Source organism: Atractosteus spatula, chromosome 8, assembly GCF_055471065.1.
Source record: "Atractosteus spatula isolate fAtrSpa1 chromosome 8, fAtrSpa1.hap1, whole genome shotgun sequence".
Lineage (NCBI taxonomy): Eukaryota > Metazoa > Chordata > Actinopteri > Semionotiformes > Lepisosteidae > Atractosteus > Atractosteus spatula.
Genome location: NC_142713.1, coordinates 32080450 through 32096361, shown reverse-complemented (window position 1 = coordinate 32096361; position 15912 = coordinate 32080450). Strand labels below are relative to the sequence as shown.

General features: G+C 34.8%; 1 protein-coding gene across 1 annotated transcript in view; it reads left to right on the top strand.

Annotated features, from left to right (window-relative positions):
• The first annotated feature begins 3032 nt into the window (after positions 1 to 3032).
• The window catches only part of ptpro (protein tyrosine phosphatase receptor type O), a 71696-nt gene continuing 58816 nt past the window's right edge, over positions 3033 to 15912 (top strand). Inside the window, exon 1 of the mRNA XM_088923928.1 lies at positions 3033 to 3107. Within this exon, the coding sequence (XP_088780054.1) occupies positions 3033 to 3107 (75 nt within the window). The remainder of the gene's footprint in view (positions 3108 to 15912) is intronic.

Genomic DNA, 15912 nt, shown 5'->3' with positions numbered 1-15912 from the left:
ATACTAACAAAGTCAACCCAATTGACTACTTCATTCTTAGCAATTAGAGCATGTATTCAAGAACACAACTGGAAAGGTAAAGAAAGTGCATTCAGGACCGAAAATGGGAGAAGCCTCTTGACATACAGTACCATTGTGGATGACTGGATTGAACTTTTTAATATACCTGGGATCCTTCAAGAAACGGCTGCACAAGATCCTAGGGCCACTAGGCCCTACATGTCCCTTGGACCACACCTATACCATCTACCTCATTATGATTTCTTATTTATTGCACATCTCCAGTCATTATTTACACGTCTGCATTGTTTACATTCAAACTGTTTACTTGTTTACTTGTACATTGTCTACTGTTTGTTTGTATATTGTCTTGATGCACTGTCTGCACTTTGTGTTTTTACACTTGTTTTAACAATCGAGAGACTTTCTGTAAGTAAGAATTCCATTGTACCAGTACATGTACCGGTTACATATGGCAATAAAGTTCAAGTTCACTAGATAACTAACTCTGATTGAAACCATTTCCTGTTTGAAACTTTCCTTGTGTTCATATTTTACACGGTACCTCAAATGTTTAATAAACACATAATTCTAGCAAAAACAAAATAACAAATAATGACATTGTGGTGCTTTCAAAAATTAAACAATAACAGGTTTTAAACAAAGTTTTAAAGAAAAAGCTGCAATTCCTTGGGCCATTGCAATATCGGCATGAATCTGTCTTGAACTGATCACCTTTAATTATATACAGTACATTACATGCAGTACAATTCAAAGCAAAAAGTGTGAGTTTGGCTGGTGTATTTCAACTAGTACTGTAGTTAACACAGTGGTTGAAGGAAAAAAAAACAGTGCATGAAAAATATTTAATGACTTCCTTAAATGCATCTTATTCACATAAAACAGCTCTGGAATGAACTGGAACTGCAAAACAGCTAAGATTCTCTGCACTGGACTCCTCTCAGATAGAGGAGTGGTACAATATTCCTGTAACCATTTTAAAAAACCTTCCTTCCAGTACTGATGCTGTTAATAAGGCCAATTTTGGTTCTGCACACTACTAAATACATAATGTAGTGCTGACATTTGCTATTTTGCCTTTTGTCCGACTACGTTTGAGAAAAGTGATAGAAAATGTTAGTATTTTACCCATTTAAAACTAAAACCTTGACCTCCCTGATAACCTTACACTCCTAACCTTGCACACGGTAGTGGGTCTGTGTTTCCTAGCTTGGTTGAAAGTTTTTATTAGCAAGAGGATCTGAAATGTAATCTTAACAAAAATCGGAGCTTTTTTTCCCAGCTACAGCAGAAATCTATCACCTGATAATCACTGCTGTACTAGTAAATAATATACTGGTATTCACTTATGTTTCCCTTCAACACTACAGGTATGTACTGTATTATTTCATATTATCAATAATAAAATGTACAGTATACTGTATCTACATGGTGCCCCTCAGATAAAAAAAGATTTTTTAGTCAATAACATTTCTTACAAAGAGTGTTTTTTACCTTGGGAAGTGTCTTTATACAGTAACAATATATATTTTTCCAATTTATCATAACAATACATTGAATTAATGTACAGTATTTCCTTTCATACACAAAATCAAACAACCGTGTAATAAAAATATGGAAATGAACAAATCTAAACAAAAGAACCATGTTAGATTCTGTCATTTTATAAGATTCTAGATTCTATTATTACTCATACTGTATAAGGAGTCATATACTGATCAACATAAAACTCTGTAGGAGTGCTGATTTAAGAAGGCAGGTTCAGAAGCAAAATTTAAGAGACTCAAATTCCTGATCTCAGGGAAGAGTACTCCGTAGCCTACGTTTATAGGAGAACTCTCTCCCCCACTGTTCTGTTGAGAACACAATAAACTAGTGTCTGAGGACCATAGAGTGTGGCTGAGGGTCGTGATTTGTCAGGTCAGAAATTGGAGGGGGGATCCTTCATGGCATTAAAAGTCAACAGCGGTGTCTACACTAAGTGAAAATTTCCAGCTGTCTCAGAAGAGCGGTTTTATGTTCACCAGAATGAGACCAAGAACATTAGCTGCGTTTTGGACATAACGTACTTGAGTTTTTGTGAATGTATCTCTCTCTCTAAGCAACAGTGCTTGTAACTGTTTCAGTAATTAATTAAAGAAGGTGGGGGAGTACAGTGGGTGTTAAAAAAATTAACAATTATATTAAGGAAATACAGTATGTCAAACTAATGTATAAACCGACGTTTTCAGGATGAACATACAGTACCAACGTTTTAACTTGGTACAGAAGAATCGATTAAATCAAGTCTTAATCTCGGAAGAGCAGAGAATAAGATAAAACATCGTGTTTCTGCTGTTCTTATTGTTTCATAGAGCTACTGCAGTCATCATAGTATTTTCAGTTTAATAAATCAGCTTTTTTCTTGGCATCGAACTCTGCTTGGCCGGTATCGTTTTTATGGTTTGAGCTCAGTGCACTCAGATTTCTAATTCAAATATAAAATGTATTTTCTGCAATACATGAACGTAACAAGTTTCTACATCTTGGTAAAATTGAAACACATCGTGCTGCAAAGGACCCCCTTCACCATGAGAAAGTGAATTCTGTTTTAATATGCTTCTTCACTCCCCAGTCCATTTGGTGAGAGATCTGGGCGGGGCGTCGAGGGGAGGAGAGTCAGAATGTGCCCCCTGCATGTGTCAGTCTCACCAGGAATGTGATGGGAGATGCTGGTTTCTCTGTTCATCTCATAAAGCCGTTTAGGGATTGTAGCTTTGCATCTCCGACGTAAAGTATTCTTCTTAACTGATGGCGATTTTACTGTTTACTGAGATCAGAACTTCTTTGGTGTTTTGAAAACAGCTTTAAGCGGCGCTCTAACAAAGGTGAAATTTAGGGAGAGAACATCACTGTGCGCCTAAGGTTAGGTGAAAGGGAAGCAGTGCCAGCGATCTGATGCTGCAGAAAATTCGCCATTGTTTCGACGAGAAGCCGATTTATCATTACTTAGATTTATAGTTACCTTTTCAATGTTTTGCCAAGTGGCTAACAGGATCTCCATTTTCATGCTGCCTTGTATCATATGCCTCATTTTCAGCATCCAGGTAGGAAATTCCTGCTTATTTCGCCTTGAAAATCTACAAGCAGCGCTTGACGGGACTGCCATGATTATACCGTTGCACGTTTCTTTTGGTATTTTTGTACAACTTGTGTTGAAGCTGTGTGCTATTTTAATGTATCTGATGGATCTAAAGCTTGAATTTAAATATTAAAACATATTATCTTGTTTTAGCAGTATTGCTCCATGTTAAAAGAGTAGCATGGTCTGACAAATGCTGTCGCGCTTCTGCAAAATGCTTCTTCAGGCAAAATGGGGTCATTCCGTTGAGACTGTTCGCTATTATCCTGCATTGTGATTTCACCCATTCTCATCATTTGGCCTTTGATGAAAATGCATGTGTTTTATTCTGAAACGGCACCGTTTTAACACGTTTAACTGGAAGAAAATGCGTATGTTGTAGCATTTGCTCTTTTGTGAGTTCTTTAATGAAGTTAAGTGCAAACTCTGAGCTGTCTTGCCTTCTTAATGACGGTATCGTTCCACCTGTAACATGTACTGTATGAGTTGAGTAGAATTAAAATCTAGTAGCCCCTTACATAATAATATGTATTAACAGGTCTGTATTGAAAAAGAAGACGTGATGTAAATAATTTGTTTGAACAGAAACTTAAGTTTATGTTAATAAAAATGAATGAATGACGAGTATAAAGTAAGGATAAAATATGAATAATAATTTCTGTACTAATACCACGTTGTTATCCTTCTGAATCAGTTAATTGAATTAGGCCTGAGGGTTTTAAACAGAATATTTTTAATAAAAGCCTTGGTTTATTTTCTTTAAGCTTCTATGACTTTGTAAAATGTTTTGAGTCTTATGAAACTACCACAAATATTATATAGGAATAAAAATAAGGTGGAAAACTATAGGGTGTGATGTCAGGTAAAAAATAATCTGCTTTACTGGTGTAAAAGACCTCGAATGTATTAACTCATTTCAAATAAATAATTTGCAAGCCTTTTAGCTTAGGTTTAACACCACTTTATATAAGTTTATTTTTAAAAAATGAGAACAGCAATAATAATGCAGTCATCAACTTTCACTGTAATTCTATTAAATGACCTTTATTCTGACCTGTGCTGTAGTTAATATTTTTTTAGTTTCCTGACTAAAACATTATTTAATACAATACAGAAAATATTACAATGCATGTTCTTACTCTTTCTTTAAATATATAATTATATACACTACAGTGTAAATGTTAAAATAACCTTCAACCATTAAAAAATGCATACTATAGTAGGAATACTAGTAGTTCCCTTTGTGAACTTACTGTATGTGTCATGTAGAGATAAGGTTATAAGGTTTTGTTTCCATTAGGACTGTGAAATTCCTAGAAGCACTAATGTTTTTTACACTGGAATTCATGACATTTTATCTAGTAATGAAAAACTGATACCAACTTAAAGCTAAATGTTCGGGGGAGACATGGGGAAAACAAGACAGTAATATAAAAAAATTAAGCATAATGATTACTTACCGGCACAGAAATCTCAGTGTGTCAAAGAAAAAAAAAAACATGGAAAGGATTTTAATTGGGAAACTAGCGTAACAGAGAGATTTGAAGCTTGAAATTATTTCCAATCCCCCAACAATGCTTGGAATGGGAACTAAACCATAAAGATTGGTGGAAGAGTTTCATGGATATGTGAAACAATGATTTTTAGCTCTTAAATTAATATACTGTATGACAAGTAATGCAATTAAGAGATTCTATCGTGGCTGTACTAGTAAACTTGGATGTGGTTACATGAAGAGTATAGAGGTAGCCTACCTAAGTGGGCCAGACCTTTGGGGTATCAGTTCTGAATGTGTTGTAGTACTGGTGTAATGGGTTTGGATTTGCACTTGGAACTCAGACTAGTAGTCTCTTTATAGTGTGCAGCTGTATTTACTAAGTAGAGGAGATTTCGACTAGAGGAACCAAAATACCCTTTGTATCATTGTCTGTTGGAAATATTAAATGTTCTTTAGTGTGCTTGCCATGGTAGTATGGTACAGTAGTCAGTGCTGCTACTTCATGGCTCATAGATCCTGTGTTCTGTGTGGACTATTTCTTTTGCATTGCCTTCCACCTTGCAAACAGGTTCCGATTAGGTTAATTGCCATCTCTAAACTTTCCCTGTGTATCTGTGCCTATGTGTGTGCTCTTGCAGGATATACTGTACTTCAAGTTTATGCTGGCTCTTCCTTTCTTGTTTGTATTGCAGTAAGAATTCCATTTGATCTTATAGTTTTTAACCAACAATGTATTTAAGTCTGTGTCGGTAAAATAAAGCTTGAATTAAATTTTGGGTCATATACAGTATGTTTCCAGGTACTGTACAGGCTTTTCTTGTTTCTTCTGACTCATCCTGTCTTTGAAGACACCACCTCACCCATCTCCCTACATTGCTCAGAATGGGATCTCACATTGCTCAGAATGGGATCACTTATCTTCCTTGCTTCTAATCATTGTAGTGAAATATCATAATAGTGATTGAATCTACATGTAGGATAAAACTTAACACATATGCAGGACTCACCCATTTCAGAGTAAATATAATACAATACAAATATTTGAATAGAAAAGGTCAACCGGCTATTATTGTGGTTTTAACCTTTGCCAAATAAGCATAATTAAACAAGAACATTTATTTTTTGCTGCTTAATCAAGTAGTTGAAGCTAAGATTATTTTATTATCTGAAAGCTCCACAGTCAGTTTACTTATTCTTTCTTTTCATCTGCTTCAATACTAAATTAATGAGAAGGGTTTTTAAAGCCTTTACAGATTTGCAGTACTATGGGCGATGGAGACCAGACAATAGCTCACATCAGCTTCAAGTGGACTGGACCGTCAAGTGTGCTAGGACTACGAAAACTGTGAACTGATGGTTGGTTTTCCATCAGTTTCACCACATTTCATTTAAAAGTGCAGATATGTGTATTTTTGTGGTTTGTAAGCATTATGTTTTTGTGAATCATAGGAAAAAGTGAACAATTGTACAACTGGTATAATAACACATCATAAGCTGAGCTTCATTCATTTGATCAAATAGCCACTGTTTGTTCATGAGGTACAGAAATCAAATATTTAGTATTTTGTATACAGAATAATGTACAATAGACACATGTCTGTATATTCACTTTACAAATTAAATAGCTATTGATTAAGTGTTTTATTTTAAATATGAAAGTACTGAATTCCACTTTTCCTTAAATGTCAAATCCTTGCTTTGCTGTAGTTTGTAATAAATGGCGTTTTAACTACACTCTGGTCAAGCACGCCCCTCCTCTGACAAAGAGATGAGGGAGGACGTCAGCATGTCTTTCATCTCTGGACATCTCTCACTTAGACTTCTAATAAAATTTTCATCATCTGGTAAAAGGAAAAGTCCATTTTGTGTTGTTTTATTATGCACTGAATCAGATGGAAGCAGAATGTAATTAATGGCATGGATCAACGGCTTGTGGAAAGTGCCTTAATTTGATGGGGAAGTGAGATTTAGAATGTAAAATTTGAAGCACTCTCCTTTTTTGCTTTTTATGTTTCTTATTTACTGTATTTTACAAATTCTGTAAATTTTAGACTTAGAATAATTACACAAAAGCAGTATATGTGCCTATTATAATACACAATTTTCCTTCTTCACTGATGTTCTTTATGATTAGTGAGGTGGTTTTCATTTGATATTCCCAACCTATAACACAATTTGGGCCTCGAATTATTATACAATGGATTTGTTGGAACATTTTAAATATTGCCTGTTCTTCAGGTTTTAAAAAGTTTTATACTGTATATTGGCTACACAATTAATTTCAGCTTAGGCAAGTTGTCAGAAGATGTTTTCATGAAAAATCTTCCAGAATAATTCCTTATTACAAAATGAACTACAGAATTTACTTTTCTAATTGTAGAAAGGGAATATGAAAGCAAGCTGGCATCTTGATCAGTAAGTAATATTTGACATAAGCTCATGTCATTTATGTTTGACATTTAAATTCTGAAGTAGCATTCATGGTTGGCTTTTTAAATGTTTTAAGTGTTTCAAGCCATGCATTTTGATTGAGGAGTCCAGTCTTTTGGTGGTCTACATTGTACTGTAGCAATGGTTGAAAGGGACATATCTATAAAATAATGTTGCTGTCTGTACATACTGTACAAGGCATGTTGTTCACATTTGGCTATGATAAGTGTAGTAATGTGTTATTATAGTAGAATGCCACTAAAACACTCAACTTCACTCTCTGTACTTTGAGAATATGTATTTATGTTGATATAAATCACAACTTCATTTTGATTCTTTCTTTCTTAGTTCTATGTTAGTATGCTTTTATAAAGTTCCAGTAAAATTTGAACATTATGTTAAATGTTTTTTATAGATATACTGTATGTTTAATATACATCACACAACACCAGAAGGTCACCTGCATATATCAGTATTTAATTGCTCTGTCATAATCCCTTGTCAAGATTATAAGAAGTAGTTCAAGTAGGTAGCTGCATCAGCATGCGCAGGCTGCAAAGGAACAAGTAAAGGTTTATTCCATGCTGGAAAGAGAAGAAAAGAAACACAATGTTTCGGCTGTGGAGCTTTATAAGAATGCTTATAGCCACAGTTTGCTGTGATGTTGACAATTCTGTAGACTAAAAATGATCAGTGAATGAGGTTATATAGTAGTTGTAATAATATTAAATATTTAGTAATAATATTTACAGTATGTAGCACTTTTCACTTAAGGAATTCCAAAATCCCATACATAAAACAGAGGAACCACATCCATTACTGAAGTGCAGCACCCACCTGAGTGACCTATGGCAGCCATTATGTACCAGCAACCCAACTACACAGCAGATCAGGTAGAGACATACAGCACAGCGCCAATATGTATATTTAAATTGCAACTGATCTATGCATTTTGATTGTTAGAAATCTTTGTCAGAGTGAAAACAAATGTGTATATTTTAAAAGTATTTTAGTGTTATATTGAATCTTATCAACCCAACTTTAAGGATATGTACATGCTGTATTATAAATTGCTTTATTTTTTAGTGTGTTACGATCTTACGCTGATTATTTTATCACTTTTTCCACAGTTATTTGTTAATTGTGAAAAGCACATGATAGTGTTCAGTTTTTAGTTTTGACAGGTTTCACATTTATATTAGTCATGACTCCTTGGTTTTTACAGTTTCTCATCAAATGAAATAAAATAGTTGACTTGGAAGTATTCACCGCACTTAAAGAGAATCAAAGGGATGATTGTGAGGGAATGTAAGAATCTAGTTTACCTTTGCTCACATTTCTGCTTGTGTTTTCATGTCCTGCAGTGCACCTTTGCATTGAACACAATGTTTTAGTTTGGCATGTTCCCAGCCCCCTTTTAAGCACCAGAAGGACAGTGGAAACAACTCTGTGCCTTGTCACCATGGTTTTAAAAACCCATTTCTCACTGCGTGTTATATCGATTTAAATTTAGTGTTTCCTGTATTGGTAGACTGCCAAAGTGAATAGCTGATTTAAGAATACTGAAAGTACTCATGAAGTCCAGGAATTGAATTGGAACTTTCCATTCAGCACTGTTTTTATCTTCTTAAGTGTGAAGGAACAAACATGAGCTACATTCTATTGATCCTGACAGAAGGGGCAAGTCTTTACTGAACCTTGTTAATGCTCTAAATTCTAAACTATAGCAAACCCACATCCCCACACTATACAGTATATGCTGTATAACATATTGTACAGAAGACACCAAATGTGAGGTCTTTTATACGGATTGGAATACAGCTGTATTCTGCTGTAATCAAAAGCGAATGGATTATATCAGGTTTTAAAATACTATATGACAACATATTTGATTAATTCATCCAAAAGTATTATCAATGACTGGTTTGAACATTAAACTGATAAATACAATGTTACCCCTGACAGTTACTCTTCACAATAGACTGCAACAGCACAAATTGCATGCAGCACAGCGCCAATCTTCAGTTTGCGTTAAGTTAACATTAAGTTAAAATCCTCAGTGTTAGATGAAAAACTACAGCAGGGATCTAAGAGATCAGTTACATGCTGTTCTAAATGTGCGGTCAACATGAATAAGTAAATACAGTTATCAGGGGGTAGGGGAAGTTGTTGCATAACAATTAAACATTACTGGTGTGTTCTTTATCAAATCAGTCATTTCCAAAAGCAACCAGTAAATAACATGTTCTGCTTTCTATTAAATTGTCATGTTATTTTTAATTCTCATTTTGAAGTTTTTAACGGCATGTCCTGGTATTTATTGCCATCGTGAATTATGCTGAAAGGTTCTGTGATGTGCTTTTATGAAATTCCACGAGTAGACAGCTAATGAACATGTGTCAACTTTACATTTCATTTCTAATTGTTAATTATCTAATCAGTAATGTTGTGCCTACAACTCAAGACCCAGACACTGAATTAACAGTAGAAGAGGCTACAAAACCCTAAAGAGGGTTTAGTATCCTGGGTAAAAGGAGGATAAATTTGGCCAATAGTGGAGGAGGGGGATAGGAGCAGGCACATTTATACTGAACTAATTATCCTTTAGGCTTTGAGATAATGCGCATTTCAAAATGTGCAGGTTGTCCTCATAAAATAGGTCAACATAATCTCTGCAGGCAGCAGTGTGGAATAGTGGGTAGGGCTCTGGTTTTATAATTGGATGACTGTGGGTTCAAGCCCCAGTTGTAATACTATTGTTGCATCCTTAATCAAAGGTGTTTCACCCCGTTTGTTTCAATAATGAGTACAAAAGTAATTTGTTCGGGATAAAAGAACTGGCCACATAAATTAATAAAGTATGTTTTCATAAAAGATTATATGAATGTGTTTGCCAAATGTTCACACTCAGACCTGTTAATTAAGATGATGTCTTCACATTTGTTAGATCAACAATGAATAAATTCACTTACTATTTTAGAATTTGAAATAGTTGGATAAATTTACTTTTTTCGTTACTCAAAAGCAATTATCACTGCACGTTCTGTGGTGGTGATCAGTTTTTCATACCTACATTCAATTTCAGTTTTTTAGTTTATTGGATTTTGTAGAGTCCTGTCAGTAAATCAGTACAGTGAAACTTTATTAAGACTGAATTGTGATAGCATTACTTAGCTAATAATCTGATTAAACAAAACCAATGTGCGATTAAGTGTCTTACAATTAACCCCATAATCTCCAGTCAATTAGAAAACAGTTGCCAGTAGATCAAAGGGCCTTTGATGAAATCTTAATTATTTATTGATGGTAAGGAATAAACATAAGAGAATGAGGTCGTATTAATTTAAAAATAGAAACAGCCTTCTACAACAGTAAACACTATCATTAAATGTGAAAGCAGCAAATAAGGAAATACCCAGATGTGAAATGGATTCAAGGCATTATTATTGCAAAACATATTTCTATTCCATGAAAATAATGAGTCTAGTTCTTTTCTGAATTGCTGATGTAAGACAGTCTTGCAAAAATTAATACTCGGTTTAAACAGTGAGTGCACATCTAAATAAATAACACACCATGAGGTGTTTTAATACATTTCCACACTACTGTTTATGGTTGTGTTAAGCATTTTTGACTTTACAATATCCTGGATGTGGCAAATTGACAAAAACCATGATGATGGATACCACATACAACCTGAAGCAAAATAATATTGGTCTAGTACAGTGTTGTAACATTTCTATTGTGTTCGCGGTGTCAGAAGCATGTGACTACAAAGTGGCCTCTCCTCATTAGCCCTTAAGAGTTTATTCATGCTTTCATTCCTGTTATAGTTCAGTTTAAAGTGTTGTCTGTCCATTAGCCTATCTGTGGTCTGCTACCAAGTTTATCCCAATGTCAGGCCACATTATTTCTCAAAGGTTGGATAAGCCCCGGCTAAGCAAAAATGGCCACCATGTGTGCCAAAGCACGAGGATATTGGCAGGCCTTCCCCATTTTTCTGTTTTGTAATGGGAGTGGAAGTGGTGTTTAATGATTAGTAAAAAAACTATTAATTGTTTTCACATAGATCTAAAACCAAGGGAGCTGTAGAAAGTGACATGAGGAAATCTAGCATAAACTAAACTGAAGAAAAGCAAAATATCTCTTAATGATGAACATTTTCCTAAAGTAGCATTTCAATATCACTTTTCCTTTTTTCAGTAATGATGAAAGCACTTAAAAATGTACAGTACATGTACTGTACGTGAGAGCTAATTTTAACAGTCAACAGGGCCAAAACTGACACCAGAGGGTAAAGAGAGCATTGTTGCAGTGTAAGACTGCCAACCATCAACTGATCTAAAAACGTGTAATGAATTTGGAGTCGACAGTTTGTCCTCTGCAACTAACAGAATATTAAATCCTTAATCATATTTAAATCTGGGAGGTGCTAATTGTAAGTGGGAAACTGTAAGTATTGGGAAGGTTTACAATTTGATGTGGAGTGTTTGGATTACAGAGTAAAAGAGTACTGTACACTAATTACTTTACTAATTACTAAGTTCTGTTTTTTAAAGAACTTAATAAAGGTTTTGTTTTCTGAGTGGGCAAGTATCTTGCTGAAGTTGCCAAAGTTGTGAAATTGCTTCATGTTTGCTTTTAATTAAAGGACTATCTCAGTTTTAATTAAATTACGTTACACATAAGTACCAGAGGAGCACTGGGGCCAGTATCACCTCATCTAGTTGCTGTCAGCAAAACTTCTTTAAAAAAATCAGACATGAATTTCTGTAACAATTTTTTTTTTGTGTTACAGTATAAATACTGTTTAAGATTGTTTTCCAGTGCACATTTTCTCAAAGGCCTGCATCAAAGATAATTGGTATTTTGTGCATAATGCTTATAATATTTGAAAGTTTATAATATTAAAATATTAACTTGGAATCCCCAAGCTTCTAAGGGGTTCTCTTTGATATGACCCAGAATCTGTGGAAGACCCCAGGATTGTCAAAGCGGGATCTTCTTGAATATGGTAACATTTACAAAGCAAAAGCCAAAAGCGACTTCCTTTGTCAAAGATAACTCGGTTGAATCCCAAGTGTGCCAGAAGGCTCCATGTGACCTCAAGGCTACTCCCTGGCCTTTTGCCTGGTAGACCAGATGATGCTCCAACATCTGAAACCAAAGTGTAAATGATGTGCTTAATGACAAGCCTTAAGACATCCTGGAGGAATAGGGCCTATATCATCTAAGGGCCTTAAGATCTATCATCCCAACTGGAAGAAATAGGACCAAACAGACCCTGGGAACCTGCTGAAGGTCTGGAGGGACTTGGGTCAGAAGAGAGACCTGCACTCCAGGGAATAGTCGATATATACTCATCACTGTTTAAAAAAATCTAAATGGTAGTGTATTTCACTTCTTACAACATGAAAATAAATGGCAGGACAAAGGAAAAACATAAAGAGGGAACTTCAGATAGTAATACAGTATGTACTTCATGGGTTTTATATCATCAGTGGGTCTTTGATACTATATGTCCAAGTATATTCTTGCAAATACTGTATTTTATTTGTCTTCATTTGAACATTTGCTAATTTGTATTACTCAGATGTTTTTTGTGTCATGTTTAATGGAAATGTTGAAACTTTACGTATCAGTAGTACTATACTGTATGTTTCATCAGTATTTTACTGTTCTGATTCAGCTTGAAATCTTTACCTGAGTTACTTCATGTAGACTGTCATTATTATAATTAATGGTATTCATTATCATTAATATAATAGGTTTGGTTAAAAAATTGAGCATATGTATATGAGAGAAAGTGTAACAAAATCTTATTTGAAATATTCTTAATGGATTGATTCACATATTTTAAAATATGTTACTTTCTTGTTTCAAGGGAAACATTTATTTTAAGTAATTTCATTTTCATGCAATTGCAGGACTTCCTGTTCCGTCCTTCAGAAAAGCAAGAAATGTGTTTCTCTGTAGCCTATACTTAGCAGCGATAAGATATTGGAAAAAAAACTTTTCCTCACTGCAGTTCCAGCATGACAGTGAAAATAAGGAAGGTCCAGGATCTGTAAGCGAGGAGGGGGAAGGTGGCTAATTAAAAGTGCTGTGCTGCCTTCACCTGGCATTTGATGGTAAACAAAGCTGAACATGGACAGCAGTTTTCCATTTTGTTCCCTGCCATGGAGGAGCACTGTGAAGGATCCAGGCTGTCTGAGAGACTTTAATTAAACTCGCTGATGGAATGCACAAGTGGGAGGTAGGAAGACTGCAGTCTGTCTTAGGACACTATTAAGATTGATTATCAAGTGGAGGTAGTCATCACAGGTGTGATGTGTGTCAAATTCTGTGGGAGGAATTTAAATTAGTTAGGAGGACACGATGGCAGATATGGTGGAGCATATTGAAAACAAATGAGCGTTTTTGACAGCAAATCCTACTTTGAAACCATTTGAAGGATGTTTCTTGTTGTGATTTATCACCATAAACTTGTTTGTCCAGATTTGGTTGTTCATTTCAAATAAAATATTTTAACATCTGCTATTATTGTTGGTAAATGCTGTAAAAGTCTGAAGGAGGATCATTCAGGTTTAGGAGCATACAGTTACAGTACAATGCATTATGTGTACAAAAAAAAATCTGTTGTCCAATCACAATGCTGCAGGAGACTAAGCTGTCTTATGACAGTTTGCCATTTCACATTTTTACGTTATTTATACTTTAGTTGCTAGGGTATCCAAGATAACATGGATAAGAAAGACCAGCCGTGCTGCTATAAGTTTAGTTTAATGTAATTGGTATCAGTAATCAGCTATCCAGCTACCTGCTTTAAGAGTTTTCCACTTGCTCAAGTGTACAGTGTCAATCCACTAATGTAAAGTGAATAACATTGTAGCTTTTTGTAGGACTACCATTGTGTGCACCCTTCCCAGTGTTGATACACACAAATACAAGGAATTTAAACCTGACAATTTAGAACCTTTCATACTATTCTTCTAGACATAGTTGGGATCACATGATTTCAAAGTATTGTTGCCCATGAACACATTTTCTATTTATTTAATGTGTACAGATCTTAAATAAAAGATATTTAGATTATATATATATAAAAGTTACTGACAAGTGCAAGTGCAGTGCTTTCCACATTTTTTCTGGTTTTGCTGGATGCATTTCACAGGTGTGGTTACTAAATTGTGATGTTGCAGTCCAAAAGCAAAAGCAGCAAGTGGAAAGTAATTGCAATGCCAGTTATATTGGCAAGAAATAAGCACAGAGACAAGGAAAGTGATAACTGGTAATTTTACTTAATTATATCCTCAATACTATTTTTGCATGGGGAAAGAACCACATGGTACTTTAGAAGGAGATCCAATAAATCTCCCAAAATAGATGGACTTGCCTATAAACTTACAGGATATCCAAAAATGGCAGGTCAAGTGAGAGCTTCTAAAGTAAACTATTGACAAACAAGTTTCCACTTCACGATTTGCTCATTAACATAATGAAATGCAGATTTAGTCACATTAAATGAATAGATGGTAATTTGCTTCTGAAGTTTTTGTCTTAGTATCAGCTTAAGTAGAATTCACTTGTTTGGAATGTATTCTTGTGCAGGAGCTAGGGAGCATGAGGGGAAATACAAACATAATGGATCTACTGTACACCATTACAACAGTATCACTGTGTCACAAACTGTATCAAAGTATCACATTTCTGGATGATTATTTTCATAAAGTTACCACAAAGAAAGAGTTCAAATGAAATATTCCTCCAAACAGAAAGTAAATCACTGGCCCAAAAGCTCATTTAAATTGGTCAGTCAGAATGTGTTGAGAAAGAAAACACTTCCTACAATGAATAAAAAAAGACCTCAAAATTAAAGAGTAAGTGCTGACTACAAGTAAAAAATATCGGAAAGGCAGAAATTAAAAAAATAAAACAAACAACCACAGCAGAGTCTACAAGTCTAAAAAATTACATTTGTTGTCCATAGGCTATGAAATCAGTCAGTCTAGCAGAGGGTAATACCCATTGACTGGAAAATTGCTAAAGCTACTTGCTAATGTAGCTCCCATCTGTAAAAAAGGTGACAAAACTTATCCAAGTAATTATAGACCAATTAATCTTCTTCTATTATTTGCAGTGTTATGGAAATGGTCATTAAAACAACTGGTGGATGCTCTATATGGTAACTGGATTCTAGGGTACAGATACTAGGGTCTTTTTTCATTCTAGGGTCATTATTGATTTAGAATTTTTCTAACAAGTTATAGTAATAGATACAAGCAGAGTATATTGATATGTTAGGTAGGTTTTATTAGAAGAGGTTTTGCAATCATTAAATGTTTGGCAAATATTTGTCCTGACACCTGCTTAAGTGCAAGCAATTTATAAACATGTAATAATAATATACAGTACTTCCAGCAGCCAAAGAATATGAGTATATGAGAATTTTAGTGAAGTCTTTGAGTCCATCGCATTACATTTGTAATTTTACACTAGACTGTTAACATTTACCACCCAAATACACTCAGTGAATATACTGTCAATCTTCATTAAGGAAAGTAAGACTGCTTTTATAAAATAACTAATTTTGCACAGGTCAGCCTGCCCTCTAAACCAATGATAAAAGGAGACAATCTTTGGTCCCTCACAAAAATGCGATTTAGACAAACTGCCGATTTAGGAAGGAAACTTAATTGTTTCTACAAATGTGCAAGCTTTGTCTCTTTTTCCCTCAAGTTAGTCTGATTCCCTTCAATGCCCTACTCCTGGCAGACTTTGGTTCAAAGCATGAATCCAGTAGATATAAGGAGAATTCAGTAAAGCTCTCTCCTGTCTTGTT